This window comes from Haliotis rubra, unplaced genomic scaffold (genome assembly GCF_003918875.1).
Source record: "Haliotis rubra isolate DU_JTF1 unplaced genomic scaffold, ASM391887v1 Scf1160, whole genome shotgun sequence".
Lineage (NCBI taxonomy): Eukaryota > Metazoa > Mollusca > Gastropoda > Lepetellida > Haliotidae > Haliotis > Haliotis rubra.
Genome location: NW_025765071.1, coordinates 29,776 through 45,951, shown reverse-complemented (window position 1 = coordinate 45,951; position 16,176 = coordinate 29,776). Strand labels below are relative to the sequence as shown.

The window sequence follows — 16,176 nt, the reverse complement described above, 5'->3', positions numbered from 1 at the left end:
TCAGTACGCTTGAGTTGTTAATCAGTCTTATTAGTTTGTGCATTAGCTCCGTTAATTTCCGCTCTTATTGCAAGCTTTCGGAGTTCTTTCGAGAAACGGACGTTGACAAGTGCTGTTATTGGAGTGACTTTCGAGATTCGGGACGTCTATACCTGGATTCTGAGGTGACTGAACTTGTTATCCCAGATTGTTGTGACCCAGACGACCAAGGGTCGTGGTCAGCCAAAATGGCGCTGGCACCGAGTGTGACCAACGAACAGGTCATTGAACCTGAAGTCGACAAAGTCGGACTGTTTGATTATGTGGACAATCTCATGGAGGTTCCCACAGATACAGACACGACCTCCAAAGGAGGAAAGTCTACAAACTCTTCCAAGGGAAGAAACAGACATAAGAATGAGCTACCTAAAGCTGGCGGAAAACTTCCCAAGGGGGAGGCCGGCGGGGTGGAGAAGGCACTAAAGCGGCTCGCTGAGGGCCAGGCAGAGCAGTCACAGACCATGGAGGAAATTGGGTCAGTGCTTGATCTGATTAGCAGTCGACTGGCTTCAGGCGGAGATTCACGGAATCAGCCGAGCACTTCCGAACGTCTGCAAGATGGCGGCGCCCATGATAGCTCGCAGGAAGGCGACAGTGAAAGCGATGTTGATGATATGGACATGCTTGTGACAAATTGCATGAATGCAGGTGTCTCCAAGGAGAAAGAGCAACATGATAACGACGACTGTATCGACATTGACAGTCTAATGGCTGACATGAGAGAGTTCTTTGACGAAGAAGATGAAACGGGGGCCGAGATACTCCCTGAGCTTGCAAAATCCCTCAATGATGGTTTAGCAAAGAGCCCAAATATGGAGAAACTCAAACCTTTGATGGAAAAATACAAGAGGCCGAGAAATACAGAACTCTTGGTAGTTCCTCGTGTTAATGAGGAAATTTGGAATGAGGCAAGGCCTCACACTAGAGGTCGTGATCTGAAACTGCAACAGACACAAGGTTTGCTGGTAAAAACTGCAATTCCCCTTGTGAAGATCGTGAACACGTTAATGAATGCTGTTATGCAAATACAAGGTGTTAATCCTAAAGAACTTTTGGCCCAAACTAAAGATTCCCTTCGCCTGCTGATGGGAGTCCACACAGATATAAATGTGAAACGGCGAGAGAACTTCAAGCCCGACTTACAAGGCCCATACAAGAGATTGTGTGCCAGTGGGATAGCTACCACGACAAAGCTCTTTGGGGATGAGCTCTCAAAGAACATTAAAGACATAATGAATCAAAAGAATTAAGCAGGAAGTTACATGGTGACAAAGCACCCAAAGGAGGTTTTCAGCGGTCCTTTAGAGGAGGTTTTGGCAACAGATATAAGCCCTATGATAGTTCTTTCAGGGGTCACAAGAAAGGCTACCCAGTGAAAGGAAGAGGTTCCCATTATGGGACTACCGAACGGGGAAGATCAACCCCTACACAGGGCACTTACAGACAGGGTGGTTTTTTAGGCAAGCGGTCATCCGGCACAAGACACGACCTGCAGAAACAATAACTTCCTCAAGTCCATATGAACAGGTGAGCCACATTGTTGGGAATGAGTTAAATATGTTGACCTTGAACACTCCTGACAATTATAAGGCAGGGAAGATTGCCTTGCATTATGAGAACTGGCAGTCAATCACGTCAGACCCTTGGACGCTATCATGTGTTAAAGGCGCTAACATTGACTTCACGTCAATACCACAACAAACATCTGTCCCTACACCCATCTTATTTAAGGGGGATGAGTGGAAACAAGTAGACAGGGAAGTTGCCAGCCTTTTTGAAAAGGAAGTAATTGAAAAGTGTGAGCATGAAGAAAATGAGTACATCTGCAACATATTTTCCAGAACAAAAAAGGACAAATCCATGCGAATCATTTTAAATCTAAGACCATTGAATGGAAATATTGTGTCACCACACTTCAAAATGGACACTTTTAAGACTGCTTTGTATCTTGTGCAAAAAGACTGCTATTTTTCATCTATTGATCTCAAGGATGCTTACTTCTCTGTGCCAGTTTGTGAAAAAGATAGGAAATATCTACGTTTCTATTGGAATAGTGTGTTATACCAATTCACTTGTCTCCCCAATGGAATTTTCACACAAGTGCTAAAACCAGTGTTCTCAGCTCTAAGAAAGAAAGGATATTCAAACACCTCTTATATTGATGACTCTTTACTGGTAGGGGACACAAAAGAACACTGCAGTGAAAATGTGCATGAAACAGTAGACACCCTTGACAGTTTAGGTTTTACTATTCATCCTGAGAAGTCAATATTCCAACCAGTGAAACGCATCACTTATTTGGGGTTTGATATTTATAGTTCGGAAATGACCGTGAACCTTACAAGTGAGAAAGTAGAGAAAATTAGGAATTTGTGTTTGAACTTCCTGAGAAGAAAAAATTGTCTATTAGAGAGATGGCTGCTCTGATAGGACAATTAAATGCGAGTGGACATGGTGTAAGGTATGCACCTCTATTTTACAAGCATTTGGAGATAGTCAAAAATAGAGCATTACAATTCTCAAGAGGGGACTATGATGGCCCCGTGACATTGGATGATGATTGTGTTAGTGACTTACAATGGTGGATAGATAATGTAGGTAAATATCCCCGATCATTAGAAGAGAACCAGCCAACTTTGGTGATAAAATCAGATGCTTCTCAGACTGGTTGGGGAGGAGTATTGCAGGAAGAAAACAAGGATGATAGGAAAACTAGGGGACTGTGGTCAAGTGAAGAACAGGAGAGCCATATTAATGTGCTTGAATTGCATGCAGGTTGGCTTGTCCTTCAGGCGCTCTGTTCTGTTCGTGTTAACACACACATCAGGTTACTACTAGACAATACCATAGTGGTTGCCTATGTTAATAACATGGGGGGCACAAAGTCTGCTTGTAATGATATCACAAGGAAGTTGTGGAAATGGTGTATGACACGAGACTTATGGATCTCAGCGGCTCACCTCCCTGGGTTGAGCAATACTGAAGCTGACTGGCAGTCAAGAAATGCCACTGATGATAAGGAATGGAAATTAGACTCCTCTGTGTTTGGAAGACTAACATGCTTCTTTGACATACCATCTCGTGATTTATTTGCCTCTAGACTAAATAGACAACTTAGCCGTTATGTGTCATGGTACCCTGATCCAGAAGCTGAAGCAGTGGATGCTTTTTTCAATGTTTTGGGGACATTCATATGATTACGTGTTTTGTCCTTTTAGTGTTATCGGGCGAGTCCTACGGAAGATTCAGGGAGAAGAAGCCGATGTACTGATGGTGATTCCAATCTGGACAACACAACCCTGGTTCAGCAAAGTACTGCAATTACTGACCGACTGCCCAAGGATACTACCAAGATCACCAGACCTTCTTACCTTGAGCAACAGTCCAACAGCCAGACATCCCCTGTACAAAAAGCTGAGACTAGCAGCCGTCAAGTTATCAGGGAAGCAGTACAAAGTGAAGGAATTTCAGAACAAGCTACAGACATCATTCTGCAGTCATGGAGAAATTCCACACACAAACAGTATGGGGGTTATCTCCAAAGATGGATGCTGTTTTGCACACAAAAGGATGCTGATCCCTTTTCACCCCCTTTAAGGATTGGGTTAGATTTTTTGGTAGAACTGTATAAGAGTGGCTTAAGTTATTCAGCTGTGCATACTGCAAGGGCAGCTCTGTCTAGTGTGATAGTGTTAGAGAATAGTATAGTGTTTGGACAACATCCAAAAGTGGTGAGGTTAATGAAAGTTATCTTTAATCTCAGACCAGCTTTGCCACGTTACAATGTTACATGGGATGTAGGAATAGTTCTGAATTACATTAAGAGTTTGGATGTCAGTGAATCCTTGAAAATGTTGACATGGAAGTTAGCAACATTACTGTTGCTTCTTTCAGGACAGAGAATACAATCCCTTCATCTTATTGATTGTAGGAATGTGAATGTGTCAGACAGTGATGTGAAAATTAGATTTGGTGATCTGCTAAAACAAAGCAGACCTGGGTATCATCAAGCTGAGCTCACACTCAATAGCTACCCAGACCAAGAACTGTGTATTGTGAACACTATGAGTCAGTATTTGAGAAGAACAAAGGAACTTCGTGGAGCACAGACAGCTTTGTTCATTACCACGACTAAGCCACACAGAAGAGCATCAAAAGACACTATATCCAGATGGGTGAAGACTGTCATAAGAACTGCTGGTATTGATATGACTGTGTTTGCACCACACAGCATAAGATCAGCCTCCACAAGCAGTGCATGTAGACACAGAGTGCCTCTTAAGACTATTCTGCAAACTGCAGGCTGGAAAAGTAATTGTGTATTTGCTAAGTTTTATTGCAAGCCTGTTTCTCAAACGGGTAGTTTTGGTGATGCCATCTTAGAGTCAAGTGTTGACTAAACCTCGGCTGGGTTGACATGTACACAAGTACTGATATTCTCAGGAAGTTGTGGTAAAGACATATTAGAGTCATGTTGACTAAGTACTTGAGTTTGAGTTATATGTAACTGTATACTGACCTTGAAAGCTTGTGGTTCCTGTTATACATGTTAATATGAATAAACATATTCTGTGAGATTACAACTTTTTCTTTTGAGTGCATAATGAGATTTCTGCTCTAAATATCTCACTGAATTCCGAAGTACGGAATAGGGAAGTGGAATTTTAAAATTAAACGAGACTTACCTGTAAGGTGAAGTTTGATATAAATTCCACTGACCTATGGAATACTGAGGGATTAAGTGCCCTCCGCTCCCACCCTTGGCTTCAAGGAATCACATTATTACTTTAAAGACTGATGACACAGCGCATGCGCACATCGCACTTAATCCCTCAGTACTCCATAGGTCAGTGGAATTTATATCAAACTTCACCTTACAGGTAAGTCTCGTTTAATTTTAAAATTCTACGATACTTTAACCCCCTTTAAGGGTACAGCCACAAACAATTTTGAGTTACTAATTTAAACTTCCAATCATAAAATATTTATGTATTTACAATTCATTTAACAAATCTAATTCTTTCAAAAATGCAATAATTAAATGAGACCTGATATTATTAAAAAGATCCTTCAAAGGTCGTGATTTAAAATAGTTATCCCTTGTGATGGAATATTCAACACAGTCAAGCAAGACATGCTTGATCGTGATACTTTCATCAAAAAGGATACAAAACGGAGGATCCCCACCTTTCAATAGATATTCATGAGTATATCTTGTGTGACCAATACGACATCGTCGTATGATGACATCTTCAAATCTGGACTGACAACCCAAGTAGGTATATCCAATATACGGCTTTATTTCATGAAATTTGTTAATACCCACTTGAGTGTCCCACTTCTTCTGCATCAGATCACGGATGTACGATCTAATGGAAGCTTTGTAATCCGAATATGGAATGAGAAGTGGTGTCACAGATTTGTTGAGTGCTGCCTTAGCAGCAAAATCGGCCATTGTGTTCCCAGAGATTCCAACATGGCAGGGTAACCAACAGAGGACGATGTCATATTGGCCAGTAGCAAGTTCATTGTATAATTCTATTATTTCTATTAAAAGTGGATGTTTGCAAGAAAGATTTTGATAGCCTGAAAACACGAAAGAGAGTCGGAAATATTATATATTGTTTATATTTAGGGTGTTTTTTAATATATTTAAGAGCTGTTAATATGGCGTTAGCTTCTGCTGTGAAAACAGAGCTATTATGTGGTAGTCGAGAAGATATTGTTTTGGATCCAATGACAGTGGCACATGCTACAGCGCCACCATCCTTGGACCCATCTGTAAATAAGGATTTGTATGTATTATATTTATTCTTTAATTGATTATATTCTTGTTTATACTGTAATTCGTTAGTTTCGGATTTTTTAAACTTTGTCAGTGTTAGGTCAACTTGTGGCCTAACCAATTGCCAAGGAGGAGAAGAAAGACGACGGGAAGGAGATATATTTTCTAGCTCAATGCCGGCAGCAGAAATGAATGATTTAATTCTTAGCCCAAGAGGCGGAACAAGAGAAGACTTTTTGTTGTATAAATCCTAACAAAGAAGATTGAAAACACAGTTAAATGCAGGATTAGACTCGTTAGAATAGAGTTTTGTTATATACTGTAATGATAATTTTATACGACGTTGGTTAAGGGATGGCTCATCAGCCTCAACATAGAGACTATCAATAGGAGAGGTTTCGAGCGTACCAATGCTCGATATATGTGGAGGAGGAAAGCTTGATCCCCTCCCCACTTTGAGTTGGATACAACTTTCAACAAAGCAAGGGCCTTCAGGCATTTTGCTTTAAGGGATTTAATATGCGGCAAAAAAGTTAAATGGGAGTCGAAAATTAGACCAAAGAACTTGGCCTCCTTAACAACTTTGATGGTGTGCCATTTAAAGAAAGTTCTGGGTCTTAATGCGGCTTATATTTTCTACAAAAGTGTAGATAATTAGTTTTGGACTTGGAAAATTCAAAGCCGTTTTCAAGACACCATTTATTTAGTTTATTTAACCACAACTGCAATTGCCGTTCAATAGTATGCATATTTTTACTGTGACAAGTAATATTAAATTCATCCACAAAAAGTGATCCATCAATTGAATCGTTTAACACCTTTGATAAACTGTTGATCTTGATACTAAACAATGTGACAGACAAAATACTGCCTTGTGGGACACCCTGATCCTGATTGTAATGGTCAGATAGGGTTGAACCCACTCGGACTTGAAATTGCCTGTCATTTAAAATGTTGGATATAAATTGAGGCAAACGGCCTCGTAATCCAAAGTCATGTAAATCTTTTAAAATCCCATGTTTCCATGTCGTGTCGTATGCTTTTTCTAAATCGAAAACATCGACACTGCATGTTGTTTAATAATTATGGCATTTTTCACAAAAGATTCTAAACGCACTAAACGATCGATGGTACTACGGTTTTTACGGAAACTACGGAAGCGTAGTAGGGCCACGTTGAAAATTTTGTTTGGTCTTACTATCTCCTACGTAGTACTTAATATCTCCTACGTAGGACTTAATATCTCCTACGTAGGACTTAGTATCTCCTACGTAGGACATAGTATCTCCTAGGTAGGACTTAGTATTTCCTACGTAGGACTTACTATCTTCTACGTAGGAGGGGCGGTGGGGTAGCCTAATGGTTAAAGCGTTGGCTCGTCACGCCGAAGACCCGGGTTCGAATCCCCACATGGGCACAATGTGTGAAGCCCATTTCTGGTGTCCCCCGCCGTGATGTTGCTGGAATATTGCTAAAAGCGGCGTAAAACCAAACTCAGTCAGTCAGTCAGTCCTACGTAGGACTTAGTATCTCCTACGTAGGACTTAGTATCTCCTACGTAGGACTTAGTATCTCCTACGTAGGACATAGTATCTCCTACGTAGGACTTAGTATCTCCTACGTAGGAGTTAGTATATCCTAAGTGGGTATCTCCTACGTAGGACTTAGTATCTCCTACGTAGGACTTACTATCTCCTACGTAGGACTTACTATCTCCTACGTAGGACATACTATCTCATACGTAGGAGGGGCGGTGGGGTAGCCTAATGGTTAAAACGTTGGCTCGTCACGCCGAAGACCCGGGTTCGAATCCCCACATGGGCACAATGTGTGAAGCCCATTTCTGGTGTCCTCCGCCGTGATGTTGCTGGAATATTGCTGAAAGCGGCGTAAAACCAAACTCAGTCAGTCAGTCCTACGTAGGACTTAGTATCTCCTACGTAGGACTTACTATCTCCTACGTAGGACTTAGTATCTCCTACGTAGGACTTAGTATCTCCTACGTAGGACTTAATATCTCCTACGTAGGACATAGTATCTCCTACGTAGTACTTAATATTTCCTGTAGAGTTGATCGATATACGTTTATATGGATTAATCTGAAACGGTCGACTTAAAGCCCCAGACACGCTCACACAATCTCCTGTTTCACTGTTTCAGTCACTGTAAGAGTCTACAGTGATTCGTTTCCTTCACTATTAGAGTCATGTGTTCAACTAATTGTTGCACATTAGTACTGTGTTGGACAGACTGTTATACTTTACTGCCTTGCGTTCAGTTTGCTCTACTATTACGCGTTGCAGTTAGTTCACTGTTATATGTTGCACTTTGTTACACTTTACTATTATGCATTGGATATTTCAGAGGTCGTTGCACATGAATCATAATCTGCGTGTACAGACGTGTCATAGACTATAGGTGGCAATCTATGTGTACGTATCCCCTTATATTTATACAAATAACTATAATGACAATTCTTTGCCTTTTTGAATTTCGTATTGTTTTACGCCGCACTCAACACCCCAGTCAAGTCAACCTGTAAACAATTACGAATAAAACCGCAAACGAGCGTTGCATCCGATCCAACCTAGCCCCATCAAGACAAACAACAACTTGCGGAAGTCGTGTTATAACCCGAGTTTCATATCACAACCTCATCCCAACCATCCCACCCACCTCTCTCTCTGTGTGTGTGTGTGTGTGTGTGTGTGTGTGTGCGTGTGTGTGTGTGTGTGTGTGTGTGTGTGTGTGTGTGTGTGTGTGTGTGTGTGTGTGTGTGTGTGTGTGTGTGTGTGTGTGTGTGTGTGTGTGTGAATAGATGTATGTATGATAGATTAAACATAACCATACCCAAACCTCCATAACTGAAAATTAGAACAGGGTCCACGTCACCCTAACGAAATACACACACAATAACACTGTACAGTAACACTGCGTTAGTGTCATGAATATTCACTGACTCACATTTCGACTATCTAACGTCCTGCATAGCCAAACATTTCTCAACTTAATAACCATCCTTAAAGAGGATATATTAAGTCCAACGTAGGAGATACTAAGTCCTACGTAGGAGATACTAAGTCCTACGTAGGAGATATTAAGTCCTACGTAGGAGATACTAAGCCCTACGTAGGAGATACTAAGTCCTACGTAGGAGATATTAAGTCCTACGTAGGAGATATTAAGTCCTACGTAGGAGATATTAAGTCCTACGTAGGAGATACTAATCCCTACGTAGGAGATAGTATGTCCTACGTAGGAGATACTCAGTCCTACGTAGGAGATACTAAGTCCTACGTAGGAGATATTAAGTCCTACGTAGGAGATACTAAGTCCTACGTCCTAGGTAGATACTAAGTCCTACGTAGGAGATATTAAGTCCTACGTAGGAGATAGTGACCCAAAAAAAATTTCACCGTGGCCCTTCTACGCTTTCTTAGGAAACCACATTGTATATTAGTTATAAGGTTATTGGTTTCCAAGTACCAAACAAGTCGATTGTTTATCATGCGTTCCATGGTTTTGCAAACGCAGCTAGTCAGTGAAATTGGTCTATAATTAGAGGGATCAGTATGATCACGTCCAGGTTTAGGTAATGGAACAATAATAGCATCCCGCCACGACGAAGGAAAATTTCCAGATGTCATCAAAGATATGTAAGAGCGTCTCTAAACATGATTCAGGTAAGTGCTTCAGTAAAGTAGAGTCTGCAACTGACAAATCTAGACAAGAATACGTTCCCGTTGCAGGATGTAGATATGTATGAGATCCATCACTGAAAATGCATAAATCGTAATTTTGGAACCATTCCTCAAGTAATTTCCCTTTAGTATTGATGTCATAGCTACCCCAAAGTGGGTTATGACATTTTAAATCTCCCATGATAATACATGGTTGAGGGAGCTGGTATTAAAGTGCCTGAAGATCAGACTGATGAAGAGAATAAGATGGTGGTATATATAAAGAACACAACGTAAAAGCAATACTTAATGTTATACATACTGCAACAACCAGAGGAACAGGACTGCCGCACCATAATAGAAGATCCTCCAGTGGATCTTACCCCTGGAGGAGAAAAACAATGGTATGAATCATAACATCGCAGGTCAAAATTATCATTATGTTTAAGGAACGTTTCTTGTACACAAAGTGCTGACGGTTTGAAATCCTGAATTAATAGCCGGAGATCATTAAAAGTTTTCCAAAGTCTGCAATTCCACTGTATTAAACTGTCAGAGCAGTTCATGTGGCTTCAATTGGAGATCGGGATCAGGGGGAATGTCCTCTACGCTGCAATGGCAGTGATTGAGAGACTTCCATATCTAAAGGTTCAAAGGTGTTATGAACCTCTAGAGGTATTGTCAATGGCGAAGGCACCTCAATATGTTTAAGGGCCCTGGATTCCTTTTTCCTTTGTTGTTTTTTTTTCTTTTCTCGTTAGGGAAAGATTGCTTTTCATTATCCATACACTTTCATGTTGGGATTTCTGTGCTGGAGTGAGTGAGTGATCTTCAATTTGTGAAAGAGGTTCAGTCTGAGATGTTGATGAAACAGATTTCGATAGGACGGTGTTGTCTTCTGTGTCAATTGGATAAAGGGTTGTCTGTTCATGAGACACCCATCTGATAGCTGTTTGACTCCCGGTATCAACTTTTACATGAGAGGAGACTGCATCAGAGTACGTCAGTGAAGTAGATTTTGAAGAGTCGGTGGCAACCAATTTCTTAGCCTCATTGAAAGATATGTCATTGGTATATTTCACTTTGAGAATTTCAGATTGTAAAAGAAAAACAGGACATGATTTTGAAGAGCACATGTGCTCACCACTGCAGTTGGCACATCTGATGGTATCAGTGCAGTCAGTGCTTTCATGTTTCTTACTGCAGCGGGAGCAAACTGGTGAGTTGCGACAGGATTTAGCCCCATACCCAAACTGCTGACATTTGAAACAACGCAGTGGATAAGGTATATAAACATCAACCCCTATATTAAAATAACCAGCTTTGATTGACGATGGAACCTTTGTTAGTGCAAAAGTGAAAAGATAGGTATTGGTTTTAATCAATTTTTCAACATCTTTTCTGTTGAACGGCTTCACTGATGTTACAGACTGAGACTTCATTTCTGATACAATCTCCTCTTGTGCCATGTCTGAGAAGCACTTTGCACGATCACGCACACTACCTCTACATGAATTCAATGTTCTATGTGCTGAGACCAACAATCTCAGTAGTTGCAAAACTATGTGCATTGAGCAGATTAAGAGACTGCTGTTTCTTTGCACATTCAACAAGCAGCGATCCGGACCGCAGACGAGTTACATTCTTCACAGTACCACATATTCCTTGAATCCATTTGGAAATTACAAGGGGTTTCAATTTAAGCGGCTGTCGTTCAGTTCCCTCTACAACCAAAAAGCGTGGCCAAGAATCCAAATTGTTTGCGCCTGATTCATCATCAGAAGATGAAACAGTGTCTAAGTCAACATGTCGTCTCTTTGTTTTTGAACGAGAACCAGTTAGTTGTTGGGTAGCCATAATAAGCTATTTGTGGTTCAAAACACCTGCTCCCCACCCACCATGGAGTGTCAACAAGGACGATGCGTAGTGGAATCCGACTATACTCCAGCAATACAGACGCAGGAAGCTAATATTGCCAAACTGAGGAAAAGTCAGGCTGGTTCAACCCTTGACAGCTATCAGAATACAATTAGAACCTGGAGGTCTATAATGCTAGATTGGCCCATGAGCCACCGCCTTCTGGCATAGGACTCTAGGCGAGGAAATATAATGATAATTTGCATATCCAAAGTTCAAAGAACCAAGACCCAATAATAAAAAAGTGCAATAATAATAATCACTACGCACAAGGCTTGGCGTGACCAGCCGTTTGATAGAACCGGGTCAGTTCTACCACCCATCTAGGTGAAGTAAGGGCCAAAGTGGTGTGTTGGGCAAAAGGAACACGGTTCCAGGCTCCCAGTGCCCTCAACCAGCAGACTCCCGTCCTCCACCGACACAGGGGCGCAACCCTCGGCAAACGGGTTGGTGGACCAAATATACCCCCAGGTCGACAACGGGGAGTTGAAGAGCTCTTAGCATTACCCAGCACCAACCACGAGGAGGTGGCTCTTCACGGGTGCCAAGATTTCGTGAAAATGGTTGCAGACAGTTACATGTCATTTAACTTTTGCTTCAACCAAAGTAGCATTCTGTTGTTGTTTTGTTGATGTTGTATACATTTGCTGGAGTAATATTTATACTTCTTCTTGCAATTATAAATATAGTTTACATCCTTTCTCATTAGGTTAGTTTATCGCCGAATATTGACCTTTGACTTTATGAAGGCACATGAGTGCACATTACGTTATACTTAATCCACCCCTGCATAGGAATAAAATGAAATCCCGTGTGATCACAGAATCACGGTCAAGCATGTCCTGCTTGACTGTATTGAATATTCCATCACAAGGGATAACTATTTCAAATCACGAACTATGAATGATCTTTTTTAATAATATCAGGTCTCATTTAGTTCTCGCATTGTTAAAAGAAATAGATTTGTTGAATGATTTGTAAATCGATAAATATTTTATGATTGGAAGTTTGAATTAGTAACTTAGAGGTTAAAGTACTGTGAAATTATTGTCCTCCTGAGGGGTTACGTAAGTCCCAAACCATTCAAAGTAAATTAAAACTTTCCACTTTTTTAAACGCAGAATATGTGTCTTTTTAATGTATGCTAAGATTTGTCTAAATTGCTAATGGCTGAGTGGATGGTGTAAATCCAGCTGGGGTCCATGCAGGAAGCAAATGTACTGAAGGTCCCATGGTACCTAGTATGGTGATCTACCTTCAGTTGTTGGCAACTTATAGCCTGTTATTATTTTGTATTGTCATTTATACTTAAAATATTTTAGATTTAATTACTAGCTTTAACTTAATTTATGTGACAATCTAGTTGTTTTACTGTCCTTTGTATATTACAGGTAAGAGTAATATCTAACTTTATTCTTATTCATTTATAAGTTTATAACTTTCTTAGTCAAGATATGGCTGAAATACTGCCGATGTAACTTTAAATATTAACTCAATCACTCACTTACAAATTGCTAACATCTGAAGGGTGTAAATCCAGCTAGGGTCCATGCAGGAAGCAAAAGTACTGTAGTACCCTAGTATGGTGATCTACCTTCAACTGTTGGTGGTCTATTGTATTGTCTTCAAAAGTTAGAAAGGTTAAGATTTGCGTACTTGTTTTAAATCTATATCTGTGATATTTTAGTTGTTTTAACTGTCCTTTGTTGACGGGTTTTAGTAAATACACTTTATGTATTATGAATGTATAACTTGTTTCAGTGTCTCAAATACTGTCGATGAAACTGATCGTAACTCATTCACTATGTTACTAATTTGTATTCCCCTACCGGCACCGGATATTGTTGTAAGGGACAAATATATGCCTTTAAATTTTAATTATTCGAAAGGAAAGGATCACAGACACTGAATAGCCCATTGGTACTAAAAAGCATGTTTTCAGCATTTTCAAGACTAAGAATTATGCTATTTGCCAAAAGACATTGCCGCAGCAAATGTCCATGCTTAGTACGTGAATGAATACAGCAAACCTCAACTGCAACGAAAGTATTCATTATCAAAGATTTACCATGTCTCTCAATTTTACGTTTGTATATCACAGTGTCTCTTTCGATTCTTAAAATCTGGAAATGATTACTACTTTGTGTTTCTTGTATTTGATGGAGATATCTCACAAACAGCTGTACGATGTCTGATGCAACGTTTCTCCGACAAAGGGGAACATTCCTCAGTTATCCCCTTTACCGCTTCGCCAAGAGGTGGCGCCAAGCACTACGGTCCTACACGTACTTCCGGTATTTCGAAGCTGTTCAGAGAAGTGTTTTCACCGCTAAGTATATCAACGCATTCCTACAATACATGCGACGTGCTGTTGTGTCCCGGGATGCAGCAATTGCGGTGGTTTGGCTTTTCCAGGGATCCAGTCATATTGAAACGATGGATGGTGGCCATTCGTAGGAGTGACGATTCAAATCAAGGAAAGATGTGGAAGCCGTCAGCTCACAGTGTTGTATGTCACGCCCACTTCCGACCGTGTGATTTCATTGCCGTCAACAGTTATGGTAACAGCAAAATATTTCCATGAAGGAAAAACGTTTCACATGGTTTGAACCATTCCGTGTTACTATTATTTCCCTTTAGTTGACAGGATTATTCAATTTTCTTGGCAATGTACATGAGTCATGTTTTGTTGGGTACAGCTTAACAACATGTTCCCTAAATTTTGTAAGATATGTACACTTTATCCGTAGTAATATTATCCAAACAGTCTAAGGAACAATTTACATGTCACGTTGGAATTGCAGGAAATAATAGAAGGTTCTTTCATTACTCTGAAGCGGTTGTCACATTTCCATGACCAGCCGCCATTTTTAGTAATGTCCGATATACCTGTGACTTTATATCGCATAAACAGGGTTATTCACTTGTACTATTGATTCCACCTTTTTCTTCAATGAGAAGCTAATATCATACTCGTATTTGGAATCTTTCTTGACACTTTATTTCACCCATATTTCAGGTTAGCTTTGACCCGTGAAGATCCGGGGTAGAATAGGTCTTCAGCAACCCATGTGCTTGCAATAAAAAGGCGACTATCTTGTCGTAAGAGGCGACTAACGGGATCGGGTGGTCAGTTTCGCTGACTTGGTTCACACATGTCATCGGTTCCCAATTGCGCAGATCGATGCTCATGCTGTTGATCACTGGATTGTCTGGTCCAGACTCGATTATTCACAGACCGCCGCCATATAGCTGGAATATTGCTGAGTGCGGCGTAAAACTAAACTCACTCACTCACTCACTCAGGTTAGCTTTCATCACATTATACGGCATGTTGAGTTTACCTGGCTATTCTTCTCATAGATATCGTGGCTCCCGGTGATACATCTGAATACAGTTACACTTTGATGATTGTTCAATTGAGAAAAGGTAATTAAAACTTTAAAGGTTTTCCCTCCTTTCAGAGTAGGAGTAGGCAAGGAAATAGGAACGGAGGTTGATTTTCTATGAAAAACATCATGAACATGTTTTATGGAGATTGATATTTCACAATTGTGTTTACATGTGAACCTGATAATTGAATATTTACTGCTTGTTCTTAAAATCCTGTTTAATTATATTCATGTTTAAAAGTTTTTGTTTGACCATAACCATTGTGACAGTTCCTTTACTTTATTATTTATTTGAAATCAACCTGGATTGCATTAATGCATACTAGTAAGTTTTTGACATTTTTCATGTACAGCTTAATGAAACCCACAATGATTCATAAGGGGCTAAGATATATGTTCATAGAAAGAGTTGACAGAGCTTGATTCAGCTCCAGAGCAACTTATCATTGTAAAGTGCATCCCAATGTTTATGTTTCAATTTCACCAGGCACATGTAGAAAAGTTAAATACTGAGGCATGATCTATGAAGATTGTAAATGCCCTTTGGTTTTATTTAGCATGCATGACTACTCCTTGTGTTATGTGTATGTTGTCATGTTTTCATCTGCTTGAAACTCACTATTACATGTGACATCTTCAAACACTTGGAGCTTCTAGACTATGTGCTCACTGTTACATGTTACAGTAACATAAAATGTATTTATTTAGACGAGTGATAGCGTCTCTGTTTGGAACCATAGTGACATCTTCAAACACTTGGTACTTTTACAGTCCGTTTGGCTCAAAAGCGGACCAATGAATTGCAATCTAACTCGAAAACTAATAAACATAAAATACTCAATGAAACGCTGATCATAATCAAAACATCATACCCACTCTGTGAGGTTCTTGCAGAATTTTTGTCCTAAAAATAAAAAAGTTGTTTAACAATCTATCATTAAAATATTGACACAGTTCACTATTTGTTACGAGGGAGGAGTGCAGAGAAAGGGACAGCCAGGTGTTCGAGAACGGATGGAGACGGCACAGCACAGGTTAATGAATAAATAACTTTGTCTGTGAACGTGCTTCTCGAACACCAGAAATGCGTGACTGTTACACACAAAAAAAAATGATTGCAAAAGAAAACAGTACAATATAACAATACAATTACGCACAAATATTACTCAAGTTCCCGAATTCTATGTATACATGAAGCTTAAGTCATCTCTGAATATATTTTCATTACAAAAAGTAGACATTTGTAAATTCATAGTATCTGTACTTGCATTAAAGTAATTACACATAATCTTATATCAGAATAACTAAAACACAAAAATGAAAAGGACATTAGTAATAACAGAAGAATATGACATAGCACAAA

General features: G+C 39.9%; 1 protein-coding gene across 1 annotated transcript; it reads left to right on the top strand.

Moving 5' to 3' along the window:
• Positions 1-227: 227 nt before the first annotated feature.
• On the top strand, positions 228-4,486 carry LOC124256363. The gene is made up of 3 exons (XM_046690367.1): positions 228-1,004; positions 1,381-1,566; positions 3,258-4,486. The coding sequence occupies exons 1-3, from the start codon at positions 228-230 to the stop codon at positions 4,437-4,439; spliced, it is 2,145 nt and encodes a 714-aa protein (XP_046546323.1). The 3' UTR covers positions 4,440-4,486.
• The last annotated feature ends 11,690 nt before the right edge of the window (positions 4,487-16,176 follow it).

Excerpts from the sequence above, each read along its gene's own strand:
- LOC124256363 (XM_046690367.1), top strand. The coding sequence starts at position 228 with ATGGCGCTGGCACCGAGTGTGACCAACGAACAGGTCATTGAACCTGAA. Across the intron at positions 1,005-1,380 it reads AACAGACACAAGGTTTGCTG|TTCTTTCAGGGGTCACAAGA; the intron begins GTAAAAACTGCA and ends GCCCTATGATAG. Across the intron at positions 1,567-3,257 it reads CCTCAAGTCCATATGAACAG|TGTTATCGGGCGAGTCCTAC; the intron begins GTGAGCCACATT and ends TTGTCCTTTTAG.